Source organism: Nymphalis io, chromosome 7, assembly GCF_905147045.1.
Source record: "Nymphalis io chromosome 7, ilAglIoxx1.1, whole genome shotgun sequence".
NCBI lineage: Eukaryota > Metazoa > Arthropoda > Insecta > Lepidoptera > Nymphalidae > Nymphalis > Nymphalis io.
In genome coordinates, this window is record NC_065894.1 from 12,204,436 (window position 1) to 12,228,834 (window position 24,399).

Genomic DNA, 24,399 nt, shown 5'->3' on the forward strand with positions numbered 1-24,399 from the left:
GTTTATAAAGCTTATGAGGCTTCAGCAATCCTGGCTTCGAATCCTGAGTCGCGTCAATAAAAAGTTAGTAGATTTTTCTGTGAATTCACCGTTTTAGTTTTACTCATATATTATTTTTATCTTTTTAATGTGTTATTTACTGTTTGTAAAAAATAGAGAATCCATAGAACTTGTAATTAATTTTAATTGCTCAATAATTTTTTTCTTACATAACAATTTACTAGTTATTTTTCTACGTTATAACGTAATTGAATTGAAAAAATTGTTACCTTCTTTTGTAAAATATTTTGGTATCAGTAATTGCTTACTTAATAAGACATATTGTATGGTAATAAATGGGTATTAACTAAATATATATCCTTTTTTGTTTAACCTACATACCAAATTATATTAGTTATTAAGTTTAACTGCCTCAGCGATTTAGTGAGATCTAGCTTATATGACCTGAGGGTTTAGCTCTTGAAATGCTTACCAGCAGTCTGAAATAAAGTTAAGTGAAGTATTACACCTTTTAAAGGTAGTACACCTTTATTTGTCTCGTTCTACGTCATTGTATTGTTTGTTCACACTTGTGCACAATAATAGCAAAATCTTAGTCTTTGTTGAGGATTTCAGTCAAATCCGAAACTGGTAAGGAGGACTTAATCATCATCTTACTCCTCTTACTATAAACTAATCTTTGTATAATTGGGTTTCAATGTAGTTATAGGTACAATTTTTAGGTTTCTCCTAGCGATACAGGTAGTCGCTTTATTTACTAAAACTTATTAAAATGATAAGAGGAACGCATTTGCCTTCATTTATGCGTCATGTTACATTAAATAATTGAAATTATATTTAAATACAAAGAATATTATCATTATCACCAGACAGTACCACTTACGTTTTTATTGTTAAATTATTCATTAATCATAATGTTAAAAGACATGTTTGTGTGTCCGTTTTTTCACGTGATCTTTCGTATGGGTATATTTTTAGGATTGAGGTAATCTCAAGAACAAGATGTACTGATACTGGATGGAAACAGAATACTGATGATCAACGCGGTTAGCAAGATATATGATACAAGATAGGAAGGAGATATCAAAAAATGCAATTGGCGTATTCTGTGTTTTGTCTGATGCATTCGATTGTATGTTTCAGAATTTTTGATTCATACTTTTTTAATATCATTTTTTTAGTTTTCATGATTTCTTATGATTTAGTTACATATTTAGATTAATTAGTGCCTTTATTACCAATCCAAGTTTACATCTTTGTAATATAATTATGATTTTCGCCATGTTTAAGGATGAAATGAAAGCAAATCTACTACCGGCTTGGAACTAATATTCTACCAATTATAACCATTAGGGAATCCAGTGTCAAGACACAAATCCACAATCCAAACAAAATAATCCAGAATGTTTTTCCCAACATAATCAACTATTTATTTAAATTATTATTTAATTACAATTGGTTAAATACTTTAGTAGTGATAAGGTAAGAAACGTACACGTAGTCATTTTGTCATTTATTATATTACTTTGATACAATAATTATGATAATATAATTGAAAATGATATAGTGAAGCAAATGGCGAATACTTGTAAAACTAAGAAGAAAAATTGTATGTATGTAAAATATATAAATAATCGTGTCATTATTGCATTTAAAGATTCAAGCAACAGCTATGTACTTTGAAGTTAAATAAAAATGAAATGATTTATAGTACATTAATAATGAACAATGAAACGAATGAAAAATAGTCCTACGAATCAAAAACCAAAAAAAAAACTTTTTTGGGAGAAACGTATGCTTTAAGTAACTTATCTACGTAAGATAAAAAGCGATATGTAGCGCGTGCTGTGCTCTCCTAGCACATATTATATACCCATTGTTATAATTTTCACAAAATATATCGTAATGTATTTCGCACGGACAAAGTCGTGTGAAACTATAAGTATATATGTAAACACATATAGCTAACACTTTCGAATTTGGTGCCCAGTTGCTTCGTTACTACGCAAGTTGATGTCATGGAACGAATAAAATTTAAAATAAACGGTAAACAGTATTCTGGTATGTAATGTTTCTTATATTTCATTTCTTTATTGTCTACATTGTTTTTTTTTTCGCAACGCTTATAATATAACTACGTGTACTAGTAATAACGTGTAATTTAGGTTAAACGTTATGACTAGTACACGTACTTTGGTATGTGATTTGTTTTTAATTTTTATAGAAACAAAAGTTACAATACTACCCGATACTCGAATTTTTTTTAGAAAAACTATCCGTAACCGTACCGTAACAGCCTGTGAATGTCCCACTGCTGGGCTAAAGGCCTCCTCTCCTCTTTTTGAGGAGAAGGTTTGGAGCTTATTCCACCACGCTGCTCCAATGCGGGTTGGTAGAATTCACATGTGGCAGAATTTCAGTGAAATTAGACACATGCAGGTTTCCTCACGATGTTTTCCTTCACCGTAAAGCACGAGATGAATTATAATCACAAATTAAGCACATGAAAATTCAGTGGTGCTTGCCCGGGTTTGAACCCACGATCATCGGTTAAGATTCACGCGTTCTTACCACAGGGCCATCTCGGCTTTTTAAAAACTATCGCTTAATTAAAATTTAATATAATTGTACATAATGTGTCAGTGAAGGTATGCTGTGCATACTTTTAGGTTGAATTTATATAGAAAATAGATAATTGTTATAATTTTATATTTATGTCACTAGAAAAATTTAGTTCGAAAATCTAAAAAAATCTATCAAAATAATATTAGCCGAAACAATTAAAATATTAATAATTTGAAATTCAAAGTGGGCTGTGAAATCGATTCCCACACCACTCTTCTGGACTACCTGCGCCAAACACTGAAGCTTTGTGGTACGAAATATATGTGCTTAGAAGGCGGCTGCGGAGCGTGCATAATCACAGCTAAAAAGAACAATGAAGATGTTCCTCAAGCAATAAATTCAGTAAGAAAAATATTGATGCTATCATTGATACATCTCAAAAATAAATAAATTTATTAGACATAGGTACTGCATAAATTGTCCCCACGTATATTGGTCGCATGAATGCTAGCAGCATGTTTATTTTTTATATAAATGTTAGGTGGACGAGCATTTGGGCCACCTGATAGTAAGGGGTCACAAACGCCCATAGACATAGGCATTGTAAGAAATTTTAAACATCGCTTACATCGCCAATGCGCCACCAACCTTAGGAACTAAGATGTTATGTCCCTTATGCCTGTAATTACACGTAATTAATGTAAGTTTCTGTTGAATCGCAATTCCAGTTATCTATGTAAAAAATAAACCAGCTCTCTTGTCACCAATGGAAGTAACTAGACACAGTATTATGATATGTTTTATTTATATTTAAAGGGAAGTGAGTAACGGAAAATATCACACACCAACACAAACCTGTCCTCTATTTACCTTGCTTCTAGTTTCATCATTACCAGTTTCTTTTAAATAGCGTTATTTAGTGTAAAGTTAATTATAGGTTCTGTTTTAGTGTCTAGTGTCAATAACCTCATGCCAAGAATGGGACATAACGACGATAGAATTTATAGGTAACCGATTGAAGGGCTACCATCCACTGCAGAAGGTACTTGCGGATAGTCATGGTTCCCAGTGCGGCTACTGTACTCCTGGCTGGATCATGGCAATGTATAGGTAAGTTGCTTATAATATTTTATGATTGTTGACAGTTGATCTAAATAAATTATAGTAAAGTAACAGCCTTTGAATGTCTAACTGCTAGGCTAAATCCTCCTTTTATTTTGAGAAAAATGTTTCGACCTCATTACACAACGTTGCTCCAACGCGGGTTGGCGGATACACTTGTGCCAGATTTCATCCAACAGTCATGTGTTTTCACGATCTTTTCCTTCACCAACAAGCACAAGATGAATTTGAAAACACGAATTAAGCACAGGAACAATTCAGTGGTGCTTATCTGGGGTTGAACTCGCAATCATCTGTTAGGGACACGTGTCCGTCTCGGTAAATAATTTCTAAGTATATATAAAAAATATTTCAGTCTCTTGAAAACAAAAAATCCTACAATGCTTGAAATAGAAGATTCGTTTGGAAGTAATATCTGTAGATGTACAGGATACAGACCCATTTTACAAGCCTTCAAAAAATTTGCTTCGGATGCTCCGAACGCGTTTGACCTATCTGACATTGAAGATTTGAAAATATGTAACAAATCTGGGGACGTATGTTCAAAGAGAAATTGTTCTGAACTTGACTGGTGTATGATATCTAAAAGTGATATTTTTAATGAAATACTGCATATTGAATTGAGTGATAAAAAAGATTGGTACAGAGTACAAACATTGTCAGATGTATTTACTATTTGGCAAGAGAAAGGAACAGAATCATATATGCTTGTCGCTGGGAATACTGGCAAAGGTATAAAAAACCAATTGCTACATTTTACAAACATATTAACTTATCTCAATAATTCATAATATGAATTGGTTTTAGGTGTCTACCCAATATTAGAATATCCCAAACTTCTAATAGACGTGACAGACATTGCAGAAATAAAAGGTTTTTATGTAGATCAAAATTTAGTTATTGGGGCTGGTAATACACTCACTGATGTTATGAAAATATTTGATACTGTATCGGAGACCGATAATTTTAGTTATCTTAGGATACTTAATGATCATTTAAAACTTGTCGCTCACATAGCAGTAAGAAATGTAAGTTTAAAAGGCTTTCATTTGATTTTTTTTTTTATTATATGGGTTTGGTAGAAGAGCAAATGCACCACCTGATGGTAAGTGGTACCCACCACCGTCAGAAATATTAACCATTCTTTACATCGCCGATGGGCCACTAACCTTGGAAACCAAAATTTTATGTCAATGTGCCTTTAATTACACTGACTCTCTCACCCTTCTACGCGGAACTAATTTTTCATCAAATCAAACTATATTTTAATTATTAATTAATAAAGGATATTAATAGTAATAAAATGTATAAGCAATTTTAACGGTACGGTAACGGTAACAGCCTATAAAGGTCCCACTGCTGGGTTAAGTCCTTCTCTCCCTTTTTGAGGAGAAGGTTTGGAGCTTATTCCACCACGCTGCTCCGATGCGGGTTGGTGGAATACACATGTAGCAGATTTCAGTGAAATTAGACACATGCGGGTTTTCTCCCGATGTTTTCCTTCACCGAAAAGCACGAGATGAATTATAATTACAAATTAAGTACATGAAAAACTTCAGTGGTGCTTGCCCGGGTGTAAACCCACGATCATCGGTTAAGATTCACGCGTTGTTACCACTGCGCCATCTTAGGTTTTATGAAGCGATTTTAGCAGAACTTAATTATTTAAAATGAGTGTTAAAAAATGTTTAGGTAATTATAATTGCAACTAAATAAATTTTCTAAATTAAATCCTTATCATAATTGTGCAATGTTGGAAACAAAATAAGAGAATTAAATTTCAGCTGGCAACGATAGCAGGTAATTTAATTTTGAAGAACCAGCATCCAGAATTTAAATCTGATATTTTTATTATTCTTGAAACGGTCGGTGCGCAGATAACAATTTGTAAGTAGAGACTTTTACATCATTTATATATGTAAAAATCAGTGATTTCGACTGTCTTAAATAATATATACATTAATTTTCTCGACTAAGAGATCATTCAGATTAATGTTTCTGACTTCAAATATTATTTATATATTACATAACATTTTTTTTCCCCTTCGATTGATAATACTTCCAAAAATGAATCTTTTCAATCACCTCCAGAAACGTCAGGTCAGAGATGATACTTTCTCCAATTTGTTGTTTTATTGATATTGATGATATAGATAACCATTACGTTCAATTTTTATATTAGATTTTTGATAATTTTTAATACTTAAAATTTGGTATTTATTTCAGTGACGTCCATTGGACAATCAACAATTTTAACATTACAAAATTTTCTCAAAGAAGACATGAAAGGTAAAATAATAGTAAATGTTCTTTTACCGCCTCTTAGCAAATCTCATAAAATGGTCACTTTTAAGGTAAGTTTACTAAGCACAAATACATACAAGCTACGAGTAATTGCTACCATAATGTGAAGTGCACGATATTTAATATGTCTTACGTTTTTTACTATAGATTATGCCTCGCGCACAAAATGCTCATGCGATTGTCAACGCGGGTTTTTTATACAAAATAAACGAATATCAAAATCAAGTGATATCTTGTAGAATGGTGTATGGAGGTCTTAGTGCAAAATTTAATCGCTCATGGAAAACAGAACGTTACTTAGTTGGTAAATCGTTATTTAGAAATGAAACATTGCAAGGCGCTTTAAAAATATTAGAGAACGAAATAGTAGTTACTGAAAATTTACCCGATCCCCCTGTTGAAAGCAGAAAAATAATTGCATTAGGATTATTCTACAAGGTAAGTGAAATTTTGTTGATATCGTTTTTTTATACATTTAATTAAATAACTTATATACCATATGTCAATCAACCAAATTGTAATTTTTGAAGTGAAAACTTCTCCGAAAGTCTCGTGGCTTGGCGTCACCGACGTACTAACTATACGTATACTTTCTAGAATATAATGAAATCGTTGAAAGTACAAATAATTTAAGTTTAAGTGGAAATTAATGATGAATGATATATAAAAAAATGTAAATACTAACAGTATTTACATAAAATATGAGTGTATTTTAACTATTACTTATTTAAATTAATATTTTGTACCGAGTTTGCGACACACTGTGTATTTGGATGAATAAAAAGCTATATAATAAAAAGGGATAGAATATTTATATTTAACAGTTTTAAGTTTTCACTTCTATCGGCAGTTCCTACAGACTACATGTTTTTTTTAAGGTAACATTTATTTTTTGACTGCTTAAGCATTACTTTATAAATTTTTAGAACAACTATAATTGAAATAGGTAAAAAACTTTGTAAATGTATAAAATACAATATCCAAATTAAATGATTATAAAATATACACGCCGTTGATTCCAGGGTCTTATTTCTCTGTGCCCATCGACTATACTGCATCCTCGATATCGTTCAGGAACCGTGAAATTGCATGAGAAACGACCGATATCGGAAGGTCAACAAGTATTTGATACTAACCCGTCGCTTTGGCCGTTAAATAAAGCTATACCTAAATTGGATGCATTGGTAATATTTAAAAAAAAATAAAAACTACTTTAGTAATTGAACATAAATGTACGTAATAATTGTGATATTTAAATTATTTTCTATGCTAAAGATCCAGTGCGCAGGTGAATCTGAATATACGGATGATATTCCAACGCTTCCTGGAGAAGTGTATGCCGCATTTGTATTAACGACTGTTGCCCTTGGAACAATTGAAAAAATAGATCCTAGCAAAGCATTGGTAAACTTTTTTTTTCAATGTTGATTAATACCTTTATGGTGTCAATTAATGAAATATTACATTTAAAATTCTTCCTCCATAGGCAGAACCCGGTGTAATTGCTTTTTATTCAGCTTCTGATATACCCGGTGTAAATAGCTTTACACCACCGGTGAATTTATTTAACTTAAGCAACGAAGAACTTTTATGTAATGGTGAAGTTAAATTCTATAACCAGCCTCTCGGTATTATTGTAGCGAAATCACAAAAAAATGCCAATAAAGCAGCTACCTTGGTTGATGTGATATATAGTAATGTTAGAAAACCAGTTTATGACATAAAATTTGCCAAAAATGATCCTAGCAAAGTCACCTTACTAGAATCAAGAGATGCAACAACGAGAGGAAATGATATTAGCAAAATAATCAAAGGTGACAATACTGTATATGGTCAATATCATTTTGCATTGGAAACTTTGGTATGCCTAACAAGTCCATCAGAAGAAGGATTACAATTGCACAGCACGACTCAATGGATTGATACACTACAACAAGCTTTATCAAGAATGTTAAAAATCGGTCATAGCAGGTTATTTGTTTTGTAGATTACGTTTTATTATTTTTATTTTATTTTTTAACTGTTTATTGTAAAACAACAAATTTGTAAAATACTTTAAAAGATCTTTCATTATCTTTTTTATCCATGGTTTATCATCATTTCACAAAAATAATTAGGTTATATATGGATTTATTTTAAGGATTGATATATATGTACGTCGACTTGGTGGCGCATTTGGTTTTAAAATAAGTCGAGCATCACAAGTAGCCGCTGCGTGTAGTTTGGTTGCATATAAGCTCAATAGACCATGCAGATTAATAAATTCTCTAACTACTAACATGAGAGCCGTTGGAAAGAGATTGCCTTGTTCTACAAACTTCGAGGTGAGGTTTAGTTCTCAGATATTATAATGAGTATTGTAGGAGAATAGGCGTAAAACCGGCATCACTATTCAAAGTACATTACCGTGCAGACCTCTCACGACCAAGCATAGTTTTGGTGCTTGTGAAATCTTTTTATTATCGTAGTATTGATTCGTGTATATATTATGAATTAATAACAAGATTTACTAATAACACGACCTAACAATTTTACGCATTTATTGATTTTTTACTTAATGTACTCGAGCGTTTTAAATTTGAATATCATAAAGTACTAAAATCATATTTTTAGTAATGCTAAGGTTCAACATTGAAAGCTTGAAATAAATTTAATTAATCTTACGATTGTAAAAAATAACCATTCCGGTTTACTTTTATTTATTAGTATATTTTAAGAATATGTATCATATGGATTGCAGTCTCTTCTTAATAAAATAAATGCATACAATACATATTTCACACAGGTTGGCGTAAATAACAAAGGTGCTATCCAGTATATGAACTATGAATTGTACTCCGACAATGGTTACGTTCTGAATGAACCTTTTCTCAATATGACTTTTGAATCATTTAGCAACTGCTATAGAACGGAATCGTGGAACTACAAAGCGTATAATGGTCTGACTGACACTCCATCTAACACTTGGTGTCGTTCTCCTGGTAATTTCACCTCTAATTTACATAATTATATTAAAATTATGTAATATTGTAAGTAAATACTTATAAACGTTGCTTAGCGGCTGTTTATTTAAACACTGATTTATCTCTTTCTGTCATCATTGATTTGACATTCGAAAGAACAAGACGCAGCAATGTTTAACTAATCACTCGCTAATAACGTTTATTACTATGCCGCCGTTCACATTTTTTCAAAATGATATTGCTCTTTGCTCTTATTTGTTTATATTATCAATATTTTTTAGGTTCTTTGGAAAAAATTGCAATGGCTGAGCTAATAATGGAACAGATTGCATATGAATTAAATCAAGACCCTATTGATGTTCGTCTTGCAAATTTGCATCCTGATTATCAAGATGATATTAATGAAGTTTTGAAAACTTTAAAAATTAATTCTAAGTATGAGGAGAGAATAGTAGCCGTGGAGGAATTCAATTCCAAAAATAGATGGAAAAAACGAGGATTAAGATTTTCTTTTCTAAAATGGGCTCCTGTTGGTTATCATTATTTAAATGTGAACATGTCTGTATTTAATGATGACGGAACTGTATCCATAACAACTGGAGGAATTGAAATGGGACAAGGTATCAATACAAGAGCGACACAAATATGCGCGTACATTCTCAACATACCCATAGACAAAATTCAAATAAAACCTAACAACACAATGACTTCACCCAACGCATTGCCATCAGGAGGCAGTTTGATTTCACAGAACATGGGCATAGGTGTGCGAAGATGCAGCGAAGAACTGCTGAGAAGATTAGCACCAATCAGAAATTTGATGAATAATCCTACTTGGGAAGAGCTAATTAAAAAAGCTTTTGAAATGAATGTTGATCTGCAAGTTCATGCATTTGTAAATGAATCTGATATACAAAATTATAACGTATATGGAATAACATTGGCCGAAGTGGAAATAGATGTTCTAACAGGAGAATCGGAAATTATTAGGGTTGATTTAATTGAAGATGTTGGTAGGAGTATTAATCCTGCAATAGACATTGGTCAAGTGAGTAGCACACTCACAAAATAATATAAGAACAAAGATTGAATAACTCAATAATATATATTTCTAAATATTATTACTTTGATGTTTATTATTTTAATGGTTTTATTATAGATTGAAGGCGCTTTTATAATGGGAGTCGGTTATTGGACGTCTGAAAATCTGGTCATTGACGATCAAACAGGAGAATTACTTACAAATCGTACGTGGGATTATTGGGTTCCGCAAGCTAGGGATATCCCGCAAGATTTCAGGATATATTTCAGAGAAAAGTCTTTTAGTACCGAACTGATCTTTGGTGCTAAAGGTAAGGATATATTCTCTCAGTATCTCAGTAAATTGGGACATTTAGCTCATAACATTCCGGCTCAATGATATATTTGTAAATATAAAAAGAAACATCAGAAAACAGACCGGCAGCCAATAAAATATTAAAAGATATGAGTGTAATTAAGAATTGTATTAAATATTCTCATCAGAAATCCTAAAATTTTCATTGGTTTGCTGCCTGGAAACATGCAAACAACGAGATTATTGGTGAAAAAATGTCAATTATATATATTTTAAAGTAAATAATAACTCATTTGTAATTATTAAGTGTTAAGTTTTCTTTAGGAACTGGCGAGCCAGCAACATGCATGGGAATTTCTGTACCTATCGCGATGAGACAAGCAATATCGGCAGCACGTTTGGAATCTGGGATACCAAGCACAACGTGGTTTCCTATAGGTAAGATGAAAATAATTATTTAACAATGTCTGAGTAAAGTGACTAAGTCTTTCTTAGAATTCACCATGATAATCTGCATCTACCATATTATATTCCTCATGGGTCTGGAAGTTGGAAGTATGTATACTACCGTTACTCGGAAAGCACGTAAAGCAGTTGGTCCTGCGCCTGAAATCTTTCCGGTCGTGTCGGATTGCCGTCCCATCGGATTATGAGAGCTAGGGAATAGGGAGTGCACCTTTGTTGGCTAATCTCTCTTCAGATTGGCCGCCGTGGCCGACCTTATTCCTACTACTACGACTAAGTGACTGCATACTTCAGTGTATCAACAATGTACCTAGTTATGTCTAGTTACTGCTTGCTATTTACAGCTGGTTTTTTTTTTCAGATGGCCCATATACAGTAGATAAAATTGCTCTTTCGTGCGCTTCGAAGATAGAAGATTTTAAATTTTACTAATTATAATGTTTGTTTAAAATTATGTTATTTTTTCAAAGTGCAATTTTAATGCGTATCTTTGTTGTCCACTGTTTCAGGCTTATATATACAAATAAATACAATTTTATTTTCGAGTTTCCAAAACAACCGTTTTTTTATTTTATATTACTGCTGCTATATAATTTTTAAAATTCAATTAACAAAAAAATATATTCACAGTATGTGAAATGGCAATGTTTTCGTCACCAACTGGATTACACGCTGATGAAGCCGCATGTTTTACTATTTTTTTTATTACAAGACTCGAGAAGACTAAGATACATTGAATGTGAACACGAAGTAACTATTTTCTTTTTGAATATGAAATTAACCAAAACACAAAAACTGCAATATTGTTACTTTCATACACATTTTAATAGCACGTTAATAGTATTGGTTTTTTTATAGTATTAGTAGGCGGACGAGCATATGGGCCTCCTGATGGTCACCAACGCCCATAGATATTGTAAGACGCTTACTGCGCCAATGCACCACCAACCTTGGGAACTAAGATGTTATGTCCCTCGTGGCTGTAATTACCACTTTAAGGTTAAAATCACATATTTTGTTATCCTTATTGACCATTCTAGATGGTATTATAATATTTATTTAAATTTTAATAAATATTTTTTATACAGAGTATTGCTGTTTAGTGGTGAGTATGTGATGAGTAGTAGAATGGTATCTGCCCGGAGGGGCTGGTCCTACCACGGTACTAAATGCTCGTGTCTGGGAAACTACGTAAAGATGTTGGTTCTGCTCCTAATCCGAGCAGATTAGCCGCTCATGTTCCTAACATACTATATTTTCACGAGTAAGAAATTTAACATCTTCGCCTCTTTACGGGAACTTGAAACCTGCAAATATTAACTATAAAGGAAGGCTTACTGGCACCGTGCCAAACGTACTGCCATGAGCTATCCACGCTTTAAGCTTGTAACTTACGTATACTTGAATGACTTAATAACAATTTAATTTTAAAAAAATCTAGTAAAAAATAAAAAAAAATATTTCCAACAATCAAATGTTATTTATATCAATAAAAACTTTAGATCGCTAAGACGAAGAAACAGCCAAGGTAGTATTTTCATAATATGCATACTTTCGACAAAAAGTATTTTTACGAAGCAAAGAAGCTCGCCTTGATTACATCAACCAACTTATATAAGACGTCTTACAAATGAAAAAAGTTACTCAAATAAATATAAAAAATATACTATATTACGATATAGCTTCTTATTTTTATATTTCAGAGTTTTATTGAAGTACTTGTGATGTTTTAATCAAAAACAATAATATTCTTTGTAAACATTTCTCATTTAACAATCAATCCTTACAAGTTATATTCAAGATTTAATGGTAATTGAAAGATTAATTGGTATAAATATAGTAAAATGTCGTAAATTTTTCAAAAATTAAAATAATTTGTGTAATATATTTTTAAATTTGTATAAAAATAATTTTATTTAACCCGATATTTTTCGAATATTTAAGAAAAAGAAAAATTTATAGAATATGTCAGAACAGACTGAATCTAGCTCGCGAAATTGCTATAATTTTTCATCACTATCATCTCATATTTACTAATGGAGCTTCATATGTTTTCTATATTTATTTCATATGTTTTGTTTCTTGCTATTATATATTATTTTTATGTAAAAAATAATGGTATATATATAAAAATAATAATAATTTTTCTGGCTCCAATAATATTTATTTTTTGTAGTAGGAAGTTGGGCAGTCAAATAAATCACCTGTTGCACAAGCCAATTTTGGCTGCAGAAATATACATTGCATGAAGTATAAATCATTTCTTACACCGCTAACCACGGAATCTGAGGTGATACGTTTCTCAAATCTGTGGGCACACCACAGATTTGGGAGTAGGCCAGATATCGCATGTTCATTAAATAATATGAAATTTGGGGGTGTTATTATTCCTACCTATAATTACGTCACGAGAACTATTTATACCCTGTACAAGTTAGCTTGATTTGATTAGTGATGGGAAACAGAAAATATCTATAAATAGTAGTCCAAAAAAATAACGATTTAAAATAACTTGTAACTGTGACGAGATGGTGTGGGTGTATTATGTGTGAATTTTTTTATTGCACTAGACATATAAAAGATTGGGTAGATAAGCGAAGGTGGTTCAATATTCATAATAAGTACCTATTTAATATTACAGGATTATTTTTGGACCTCCCGCCAAATTTTAATAGGTCGTTCAGACCATGAAAGTAAACAACTTTCCCAAAGAAACACGGGTCGAATTTTTTTTTCACTTTTCGTAATTTAAAATAGAATTCAATTTTTTTTTACCTTAAATAGAGTTATACCAGCTAAAGAGACCCCAACCAAAAGAACCCCCGTTCGTAACAATAACTTAACAATGATCTTTAATAATGATTTTTTGTAATCTATATTTGTAGCAGTTACTGCCTGTTATTCGTGTCCCATCCGTCCGACGGATGTAACATTGTACAAGCGTCTATTATTTTCAGGGTTCCTATTTGAATTTTCTTTGAAGCAATAAAAAGTCTTAAAAATTTCGGATAACGCTTGAATCTTTAGGGACTTTTGTGTTATATGTATTTTTTTAATATTTTTACAATTTTTAAAATCATTAAATTAAGAAAATAATATGTTCGTCATTGCAAAGTTATATGGATCAGAAAAATTTACACCTGTCAAAAAGATCAAGCTAACTTGTACAGGGTATAAAGAGCATCGATTTTAAAATTATATCGTCTTTACTAATAAAAGTGGATTAGGGGTGGTTAGTTAAACAATGCCGTGTCTGCTTTTTTCGAATGTCAATAATGACAAAAAGTAAGAAGGTCGAATACAGTATTAACTAGTATAGTATAGCAAAGGCCTGTGATTGTCCCACTGCTGGGCCTCCTCTCCTTTTTTTGAGGATAAGATTTGAAGCTTATTCCAAGCTGCTCCAATGCGCGTTGGTAGAATACACATATGGTAGAATTTCAAAAACATATAATTATTAAGTCGTTTGGCATATAAATTGAATTAATCTTTAATTTGAAAATAAATAACGAATTCTACAAAATAATGTACACCTAATAAACAAAATATTTCTTACAAAGTATCCAGATTAATGATAACATCTTAATCAGTTAAACGATCGTCTTTGTTTTTGACTTCAGTTTATTTTCTTCTTCTTCTCTCTTTATTGACAGCTCAGCGTTCCTTCTCCACCTTTTATTATAGATTATATCATTTAAATCTTTGTTGTCTGTATTGGGATCTTGATTTTTTAAGTCAATACTATTTGTTTGTTCATTATTATAACGTGCGGCTTCCTCTAATTGTTTTTGTTGATAAAACTGCCTGCTGTTATGTATTCCACCGCTCCCAGTTCTTCTAATTTTGTCCAAGTAATCATATGAGTTAAGTAGGATTCTTTGCTTACAAGCTGGACACAGGCTTTCAAAATTTGATCTTTTATTGATTTTAACAGATTGTCTTTTTAAATTTATTTCTTTGTTATTGAAATTACGTTCAGATGATTTGGTTGAATTATTTCTTGTACAATATAAACTAAATAATTTTCTTTTCTTATTTCTCTTAGTCTTTGAAGTTGTAACAACTTTGTCACGGGAAAAAAACGGTATCTTCATTTTCTTAAATACACTAAAAATATTTAAAACTATAATTGTAAGTAAAATGCAAATAATAAGTCAATTAATGAATTCACAGCTAACAGTAACAGCCTGTTAATGTCCCACTGCTGGGCTAAGGTCTCCGTCTCCTCTCCCTTTTGAGGAGAAGGTTTGGAGCTTATTCCACTACTCTGCTCCAATGCGGGTTGGTAGAATACACATGTGACAGAATTAATTACGAACGAAATTAGAAACATGCAGATTTCCTCACGATGTTTTTCTTCACCGTCAAGCACGAGATGAATTTTATACACAAGTTAAGCACATGAAAAATCAATGGTATAAGATTATATAATATAGGTATAAGATAGAATTATAAATAATCACAGCTAACCTTTTTTTTCCCTTATGTCTGAGTTTAATATTAGTATCAACCAAATCATCATTTTTGATTGCATTGGTTTTAGTTATATGTTCACTGTTAGTTTCTTCAGGCGATTTTCTATTTAAGTATTGAGGAATGCGCCTGCCACTATATATATTCACTTCAGGAATATTATCAGACTTTAAACCTTGGTAATCTTGTGTTTGATCTCTTTCATCTTTCACGTTCGAACTTGAACCTTCATCTGCATAATTCGAGGCTGCTAATCTGAAATTATTTTTCCTTTTCCATTTACCGTTATTATAAATCTTAATAAATATTAAATTAACAGTTAGTAATAATTCTATTTGTGTTTACCTGTTTTCGGAATCTTGATTACCTTCGAAAGAAGAATCATCGGGATTTTGAATAAAACTGGCAACGTCAATAAGATCCATGGATTCCTTGTCGTAGAAATTATTATAGTTTTCACGTTTCCTATTAATTTTTCCTCTTTTATAGCAACTTCTGAGGTGTCTCTTGCGTGGTCTTAAGAATTCCTGTTCTGTTAAAGATAAACTCAATAATAAACTTACAAAACAAATAAATCGTAACATTGTTGTATCATTGTTGGACATTTATGTCTCAAAAATTGACATTTCAATGACAAACTGATGTTTGTTTTTATGAAAGGTTCTTTGTAAAGGATTGAAACTTCTTTTAGGTAATCTGAAGTTAAGTGATGTATTTATTTGCAAATTTTATCTTTTATTCTACGACATAATCTCTTTCCATGTTTAATTTTACCAGATATACCAGACATATAAAAATATTGTGTACTGTTTGTATTATATAAGATTCAAATGATTTGAGATGAATATAAATTAAAATATAGACAAAATAACATCGTACTGAAAACCATAACGTTGTGATTGCTAACCAATTTGGTTCTTAGTCAATTGCCAATTTATTGTTTTGCAAAAATAACCAAATATGAAAATAACATTATTTAAACATGTCTGTTGCTTGCTTGGATTATAATTAAAATAGAAATGCTATGTAAACTTTGCATTGTTTTTTTTTCTTATCGTAGTTCACAAGGTTTCCTCTTTCCATAAACGGGTAACCGTTTATGGAAAGCCGCCGACGAGAGTCAATGGTGTGTTCATTACAAATCTTCATAATTTATGGGTACTATCTGTTCGACCCATTTTATGTCATCTCATTTAGTAAACGGCCGGAAATCGATGCATAAGGTGTCCCTTTGAAGGAAATATCCACCTAAGCTATAAATAGTTAAGTTATTCTGAATTTAAAGCTCATGTGAAAAAGTATTGCAAGGCATATCAAACTGTACTAGGTAATATTGATAAAATAGCTCGGAGTTAGTATTCGTTGATTTTCACTCAGATTACATAAAATTAATTGTATATGTTTGACATGTATATGATTGGTGAAAATAGAACCGAAAAAAACTGGTAGAATCTTATAGATCGTTTGTCCTCGACCTCTCTTCTTAACAGCACCGCAGCGATTAACACACATATATAACAATTAATCCTTAAAGACAGCTCTAGATTATTTGTTACTCGTGATTTACTTAAATATCTATTTATGTCTGAATAACCTGAAGAAATGCAATTAGAGAACATTTAGTGATTATTTTCTATCGATAATTTTATTTCTTTATGTTTTTATCAAACACAACACATGAAAATATAATATAGTTTACATACAATATTTTATTTTTAACATTAAACTGAATATACCAATACAAAATTTAATAAAAGATAAGTAATTTTACACTAAAATCAAAACGTATGTTACATTCAAAAATAGTTTCAATATAACGTACAAAAGGCGATCGAATCGCAGAAATAAAATAAAAAAGTAGAGAAGTGTAAAAAAATTAAATACGTACTAATAAAAACATTGAAGAAAGTATAATATAATTTTGACTAATTCTCTCCCGCCACCCTCTAAATTCCACTTTGTAGATACCCTTTAGTATAAAAAAGGGATAAAATAAGGTAGATCCTACGCAGCTCTTTGATAATATACTTACGGCATACCTAATTCCTTTCACATTACGAATGTCCATGAGCTGATGAAATAATTTTGCACCCAGCATAAAGGGTCTAGGTTCTCATCGCCTTCTTTTACATGAAAAGGTATCTCTTAAGATTTACAAATTTTAATCTAACCTTGCAAAATAAAGACATAAAGTTTTTCATGAATTCAAAAATATAATATCTTAAATGAAGCAAATTGTTAATTCAGCTTATACCAGAAAGGTGACACTGTTTCGCTGACGATACTACAGGTACAAAATAACTAACTTAAAAAATACCAAAATATGAAAGTCCCTTTGATTTTTTAAAATGAAAATAAGGCGTTGGAGTCACTTCTCTTAACGATAAAACATCAATCAAGGAATTTTGGGACCTTAATTAGTCCGGGGAAATTGCGTTAGTCTGTAGTCTTATTTGGCAGCCATTGCGCGGGCCATTATATTATATATCTCATAATTATAATTTGGATTTATTTATAATTATTCTAATAGTGGACGCGACAAATACACTATTTTTAGCGGAATTCAAAAAATCTAGGTTACGAGTTCATTCATCGTCTTTTAAATTCACCCTACCTAAGGAGTGAGAGAAAGTGAATCCGCGAGCAGTAACTAGTAGATTACACTTTGAGGATACTTCTCTGTAATTTAAAAGAAAAAATAATTGATCTGAGGGTCGAAAATTGGGGATTGATTACTTCTATTAAACGCTTTGTCTTATTGTTATAATCAAACCAAGAATTTAATTTACTTTGAATTTTCATATAGATTTTAAACTTTACAATACCCCTATAATAGTACAATAATTATAATAAAAATAATATCCAGGGACATTTTTCACACACGGCCATCTGATCCAAAATTAAGCTTGTACAGAGCTTGTACTTTTTTTTCTCGCCGTGTAAACCTTCAGAAAGGTACCCGGGTCCTATGGGGGTGGAACCGGGTTATGTGGGATTCTTACCCACTAAATACACTGCGATGGCCGTCCTCAGCACGGATCGGAGAGGCCGCGGGATCGTGTTGATATAACGCATCCGCGGCCTCTCCCGTGCTTTGCTCCACTCGTGGCTCGGCGGCGCTCTCATCAGGGGACGTACGGCAGCGCGAGGCCGTCCTTCATAGGGCCGCGAGGCCCCCACCTCACGCATCCGTGGTCCCCTATCTTTTAAGCCCCGGGCGTCTGGACTACGGGAGGGCCGAGACGACGCGGTCGTCGTCTCCACCGAGCAGGAGACGACGGAGCGGGAACGGGAAAGGTCCGACCTTTCCCGTTCCCGCTCCGCCGTCTCCTTCTGGACCATGACGGTCTCACAGAAGGCGGCTACGGCCTTCTACGCCGATTTCCTGCGAAGCATCGCCGACACGATTGCTCGCAGGGACAGGTCTTGTCCGACTTCACGGACCAGGATCTCCCTCTCCGCACTCCACGTGGGGCACACCTCCAACGTATGCTAAGAGGTGTCCCGGTCCGCCGTTGATTCGCGTCCGATCTTACACAAGTAGTCTCCAAAACCGTGACCGTCACTGGTCATTACCTGCGTAAGTTGAAAGGTGAATCGTCGCTTTCGTTTCATCCAGGCTTTGAAAGCTGGCTTCAACGACGCGTTTGCGTGCGTAAAGTTCTTCACAGAGACGGTCGCGCCACGTTGCAAGAGCCCTCCGGTGTTCCTACCGCTTCAACGCCTCGAGCGCACTCAAAGTGGGCGCGCTTTCACTGTTCTGGCGGAGGATGCGGGTCTGTTGGTAGGTCCTCGCATCCATATCCACTAGAATATCCAAGGGCGGAAAGCGCGCTAGGACGGTTGCTGCCTCGTAGGATATCGTGCGATATCCCCGCACTATGCGGACGGCCACTCTCCGCTGCGAACTTTGAATCTTAGTCCTGCAGCGGCGGACGCCCGATAGCAGAGCCTTGTACTATGGAAACCAGACAACTGATATACTACATATACATAGATTTTTCTTTTGTAAATGCATACTTATATAGATAATTACATCTAGACTCAGGACAAACAGACATGTTCATGCACACAAATATCTGTTCTGGGTGGGAATCGAAACCACAACCTTCGGCGTGAAAGGCAAGCATCCACAAACCACGCCAACCGTCTCGTCAATAATTAAACGTCAATATATTAAACGTGTTTTCCAAATTATAATTAAAAATTTGATAATTAACTTAACAGCAGCATAAATATTTTTGGCATTATACGACAAAAGTTGATTATAAGCTTATTAACTCACTTGTGGAGAAATAGTGAGCAAAGAGAACACAGAAACAGACTGTTAAGTAAGTTGTTATAGTTGGCTCCGGGGGCTCGTTTTCTACTTGTTTATTTGCAATACTCGTCTTATTAAACCCTCTATATACAACATTGCTAAGACAATTTATATACAATTGATAAATTAAATATAAGTGTATATACATAGCAGTACGTGATGATATACATTTTGGTCGGACAATTTGCGAAGGACATTGTTTGATATTTTTATAACGCTTTATTACTGACAAAAAAAGTCAATTTATTATAAATATGTATTATCTGATGAAAAACAATTACGTGATGAAAATATTTTTTTCGTAATCGCCGAAAACGAGATGTTTTAAACTAAAATATAAGTTGTACTTAATATGAAAAATAAAAGTGCTTGCGTGAATTTAAACGCTGCTGATCATTGAGAAGTCATGGTTTTCTTTCTATAAGATAGCATTGCAAGGAATATTTTAATCAATAAGCAAGGAACTCTTTAATCAAAGTACAATGCATTCAAAAAGTTATTTAAAATTAATAATTGTTACTAAAAGCTAAATTAAAAAATAAATAGTTTTAAATCCAAATAAAATATATAAAAAACCCAATGATAGTTGTATTATTAAGAGTAATAAATTTTGATTATTCTTGTATTATATCGTGTCGTAATCGTCTATCATTAAAAGTACTCAAGTATTATTAAGCTTAGCGGTGATGTTATTTTTGTTATGTATTGACATATCGTAGAAATTCCTTTCGTAAATTGCTTCAATAATAGTTTATCCAAGTTGTCCCTGACTATCAACGAATGACTTAGTAATTACTGTGTCTTTATTTGAGATAAATATTACTTTGGACGATGAACTTTGGCCCGTGGGAATGAAAGTTTTCGTAACATTGTAACGACAGGAAAACAATCGAATATTTTTTTATCTAGGGTTTCTTTTATCGCGTCTTATTGATGCCGTATATTATTATTGTAGATCTTACAATTTGAATACATCCCTGTTACAATATTACATGATAATATTGTATATACATATCCGAGATGGCACAGTGGTGAGAACGCGTGAATCTTAACCGATGATCGTGGGTTCAAACCCGGGCAAGTACCACTGAATTTTCATGTGCTTAAATTGTGATTATAATTCATCCCGTGCTTTACGGTGAAGGAAAACCTGCATGTGTCTGTCTAATTTCACTGAAATTCTGCCACATGTGTATTCCACCAACCCGGATTGGAGCAGCGTGGTGGAATAAGCTCCAAACGTTCTCCTCAAAAAGAAGAGAGGAGGCCTTTAGCCCAGTAGTGGGACATTCACACGCTGTCACGGTTTTAATTGTCACTTTTTTAATGAAGGGATACGATCTATGCTTCACTCGACATGTAAGTGTTAAATTTCGTTCAACGACACTGACACTGTGAGAATTGTAGTTTAAAGTTATTTTACCTAATAACTTTCGTCAAAACGCCGACAACGGGGCGTTGTTATGTCCCTTGTGCCTGTGATTGGTAAAAAAACAGAGGGTTCTCTGTGGTCCCCATAAGTATGAAACAGTGCACCATTTATAATTATATTATTATATTTTTTAAAAATACTTATTTATGTACTTCAATTAATATGATATTTAATAATAACATATTTTGTTATTGAATTAGATTTAATAAAAATCTAATTTATTTCAGTAATTGGTATTGCTTACTGATTAATATATAAAATAGTTTACCCGGGCTTAATTGAAAAAAAAGTGAACGGCTGTCACCGAATTAACGAATATGTTAATTTTTTTAGTTAGATAATCCGTCACGACCGGAAAGAGGCGCTGCAGTCCAGGCACAGGATCAACGGTCTTACTTGCTTTCCGAGGCATGGGAGTGTACACACTTCCAACTTCCAGACTCTGGGTGGCTACTCAGAAACTTCGGCAGAAAAACCTAATAAAATTTTATTGACCCGACCTGGGGCTTGAAGCCAGGACCCCAGGCTCTGCGGTCTTATTACCCACTACACCAACTAGGCAGTCATAAAATAATAAATACGTTAGTTATAACATATTTCAAACGTGTAATATTAACTAATATTTGTATGTAAGTAGAATGGCGCGCCATTAACTTAATAGCAGCGTTTAATTTACGGATTGTATTCTCCTTAATTAAATTACATCGCGATGTTACCTCAGTGTTGTCTCCGCGTAACAATTACAGCATAGGATGTCAGGCTTAGTACAGACTAGACTTGGTCTTAAACTAATTACTTCCAATTTTTTAACGACAAACGTCTAATACGTCGGGTGTGAACTTATAGCAAATTTTACAAACGTTTTCCTTGTTCCAATATAAGAAATGTGATTGCGGTACCTTTTTTTTTGTAGAATAGGAAGGTGGACGAGCATATGGGCCACCTGATGGTAAGTGGTCACCAAACGCCCTTAGACATTGGCATTGTAAGAAATGTCAACCATCGCTTATAGCCAATGCACCACCAACCTTGGGAACTAAGATTTTATGTCCCTTGTGCCTGTAATTACACTGGCTCACTCGCCCTTCAAACCGGAACACAACAATATCAAGTATTGCTGTTTTGAGGTAGAATATCTGATGAGTGGGTGGTACCTACCCAGACGGGCTTGCACAAAGCCCTACCACCAGTGTATATATATTTCAATACTCATGAGTATTGAAATAATTTATAATCAAAGAAAATATAATATGTGTAATATATAATATGTGTACATGTGTGTAATATAATATGTGTATATGTGTGTAATATAATATGTGTAATACGATTAAAAAAAAAGTTGACGAAACTGCATCGTAAGATAATAATAATAATGTCCTTCAGCCCGTTTTCTGCCCCGGCTGCCAATCTCAAGAGAGATTATCCAACTACGCAGGAGATATTATAGTGCACATGTGCAAACGCAGGTGCACTCTCTATTCCCTAACTCTCATAATCCGTTGGGACGACAATCCGACACGACCGGAAAGAGCTCAGGCGCAGGACCAACGGCTGTACGTGCTTTCCGAGGCGCGGGAGTATACACACTTCCGACTTTCAGACTCCGGGCTGCTACTCAGAATTTTCTGACAGAAAAACCCACTAACTTTTTATTGACCCGACCTGGGAATTGAACCCAGGACCTCCAGGTCTGCGGCCTTACATCAAGCTACTAGACAAACGAGGCAGTCGTGCATCGTAAGAATTAACAAATGAAACCAAACACTCAGTCCTTTCAAATGAACACATACATATATTCAAAAGTTTTCAATATTTTTGAGCATCTCTGTGTAGGTAATTAAGACATAAACAAAACAAAAAATAACTATTGTTATTTTCCATATGTTTTTTTTTATGTTTGAATCTTTACATCCTTTTCCAATTTTTGTTTTATGAAATTTAAGCAATTTATATAGTATGATTTTATCTTATTTATATTATATATATTATTACCTTAAAATTTTGTTAAGAGGGTGATAGGTTAAGCAATGCTGTGCCTCCTTCTTTCGAATGACAAATCAATAAAAACAGAAAGAGATAAATCAGTATTTAATTAAACGGGCAGATGAACAACCTGGAAAAACGCGTTTACGCGTTTCCCCCACTTGAAGTGGGGGGGTATGTGGGACTCGCCGGCGCCGAATATGCGCCGGAATACCCACTAAAAAACCAGCGGTACCCACACCGCCTTTTCGAGGGGCGTCACTGGATCGCTTTCGCATACTACCGTGACGCCCCGACGGTTGGCCCGCCTCTGCAGGCCTCCAAATCCTAGGGGGTTCTCAGGGTACAAAGACCCCCTAACCCCGGCAACACTCACGGCGGGAGGAGAAGATGCGCATAGCGCCGGCGTCTTTTCCCCGGTCTTCTTCGGCAAAGCGGGTCAGCGGAGGCACTCTCCTCGCGCTCCCGCTCCGCGGCCTCCTTCTGTGACATGACATTTTCGCAGAAGGAGACCATCTCCATCCAGCACCTTTCGCTACCAAGCATGACATTTTTCACGCTCGGCAGCGAAAGGTCTCCGCCGATTAAAGTCCCCCCCAAAGAGGCCCCCAAGCGGCACACTCCATCAGAGTGTGGCATGCCGTGTCCGTAGGCGCACCACACTCGTGGCAGGAGGGCGTTACCTCGGTCAACGCCGAATCCGCAGATGAACAACCTAATAATAACAAATTCTACAGTTACATCAGATTTTTATATCTCTGAGAAGTCTTCAAATAAAGTGGTATTCGATAAAAAAGCTAGAACAACAAAACAGTTCTTTAAGAACACAGACACGATTGTTAATATTAAAAAGTGATATGCGACAAAGACTTTTAATAATTATAACATTTAAAGGATACAAGCATCAAAATAAGCCGAGATGTCCCAGTGGTAAGAACGCGTGAATCTCAACCGATGAACTTGGGTTCAAACCCGGGCAAGCACTTCTGAATTTTCATGTGCTTAATTTCTGTTTTCTTTCAGGGCGCGGGCCAGCTCAAACAACATTCTTATCATGGTTGCTAACAGACTAGACTGTATATTTAAGTTTAAAAGTTTCAGCTGGACCAGTAAATTATATAAGTAGTAGATAGTAGTGTTTATTTTATTTTTTTGTAATTTGTGTATGAGTCTTGTTACTTGAATAAATAAATTATGATTATTATTATTATAATTCATATCGTGCTTTTCGGTGAAGGAAAACATCATGAGGAAACCTGCATGTGTCTAATTTCAACGAAATTCTGCCACATGTGTATTCCACGAACCCAATATTGAACAAAAATGTATATGTATATGTATTTCCACATCCATGTTGTCCGTACCTTTGGTGAATGTTATGTTTAATTTATATTTATGTTATTTTAATTTGAAGGATGAGTGAGCCAGTTGCACA

The 24,399-nt window shown here is 33.8% G+C and overlaps 1 protein-coding gene across 1 annotated transcript; it reads left to right on the forward strand.

Moving 5' to 3' along the window:
- The first annotated feature begins 2,018 nt into the window (after positions 1-2,018).
- Positions 2,019-11,187, forward strand: LOC126769439 (uncharacterized). The gene is made up of 17 exons (XM_050488241.1): positions 2,019-2,061; positions 2,810-2,967; positions 3,515-3,675; positions 4,043-4,419; positions 4,495-4,715; positions 5,472-5,574; positions 5,914-6,041; positions 6,139-6,429; positions 7,014-7,175; positions 7,267-7,395; positions 7,478-7,962; positions 8,132-8,315; positions 8,777-8,972; positions 9,236-10,002; positions 10,114-10,306; positions 10,615-10,728; positions 11,117-11,187. Exons 1-17 carry the CDS (start codon positions 2,019-2,021, stop codon positions 11,185-11,187), a joined length of 3,783 nt encoding a protein of 1,260 aa, XP_050344198.1.
- Positions 11,188-24,399: the final 13,212 nt, after the last annotated feature.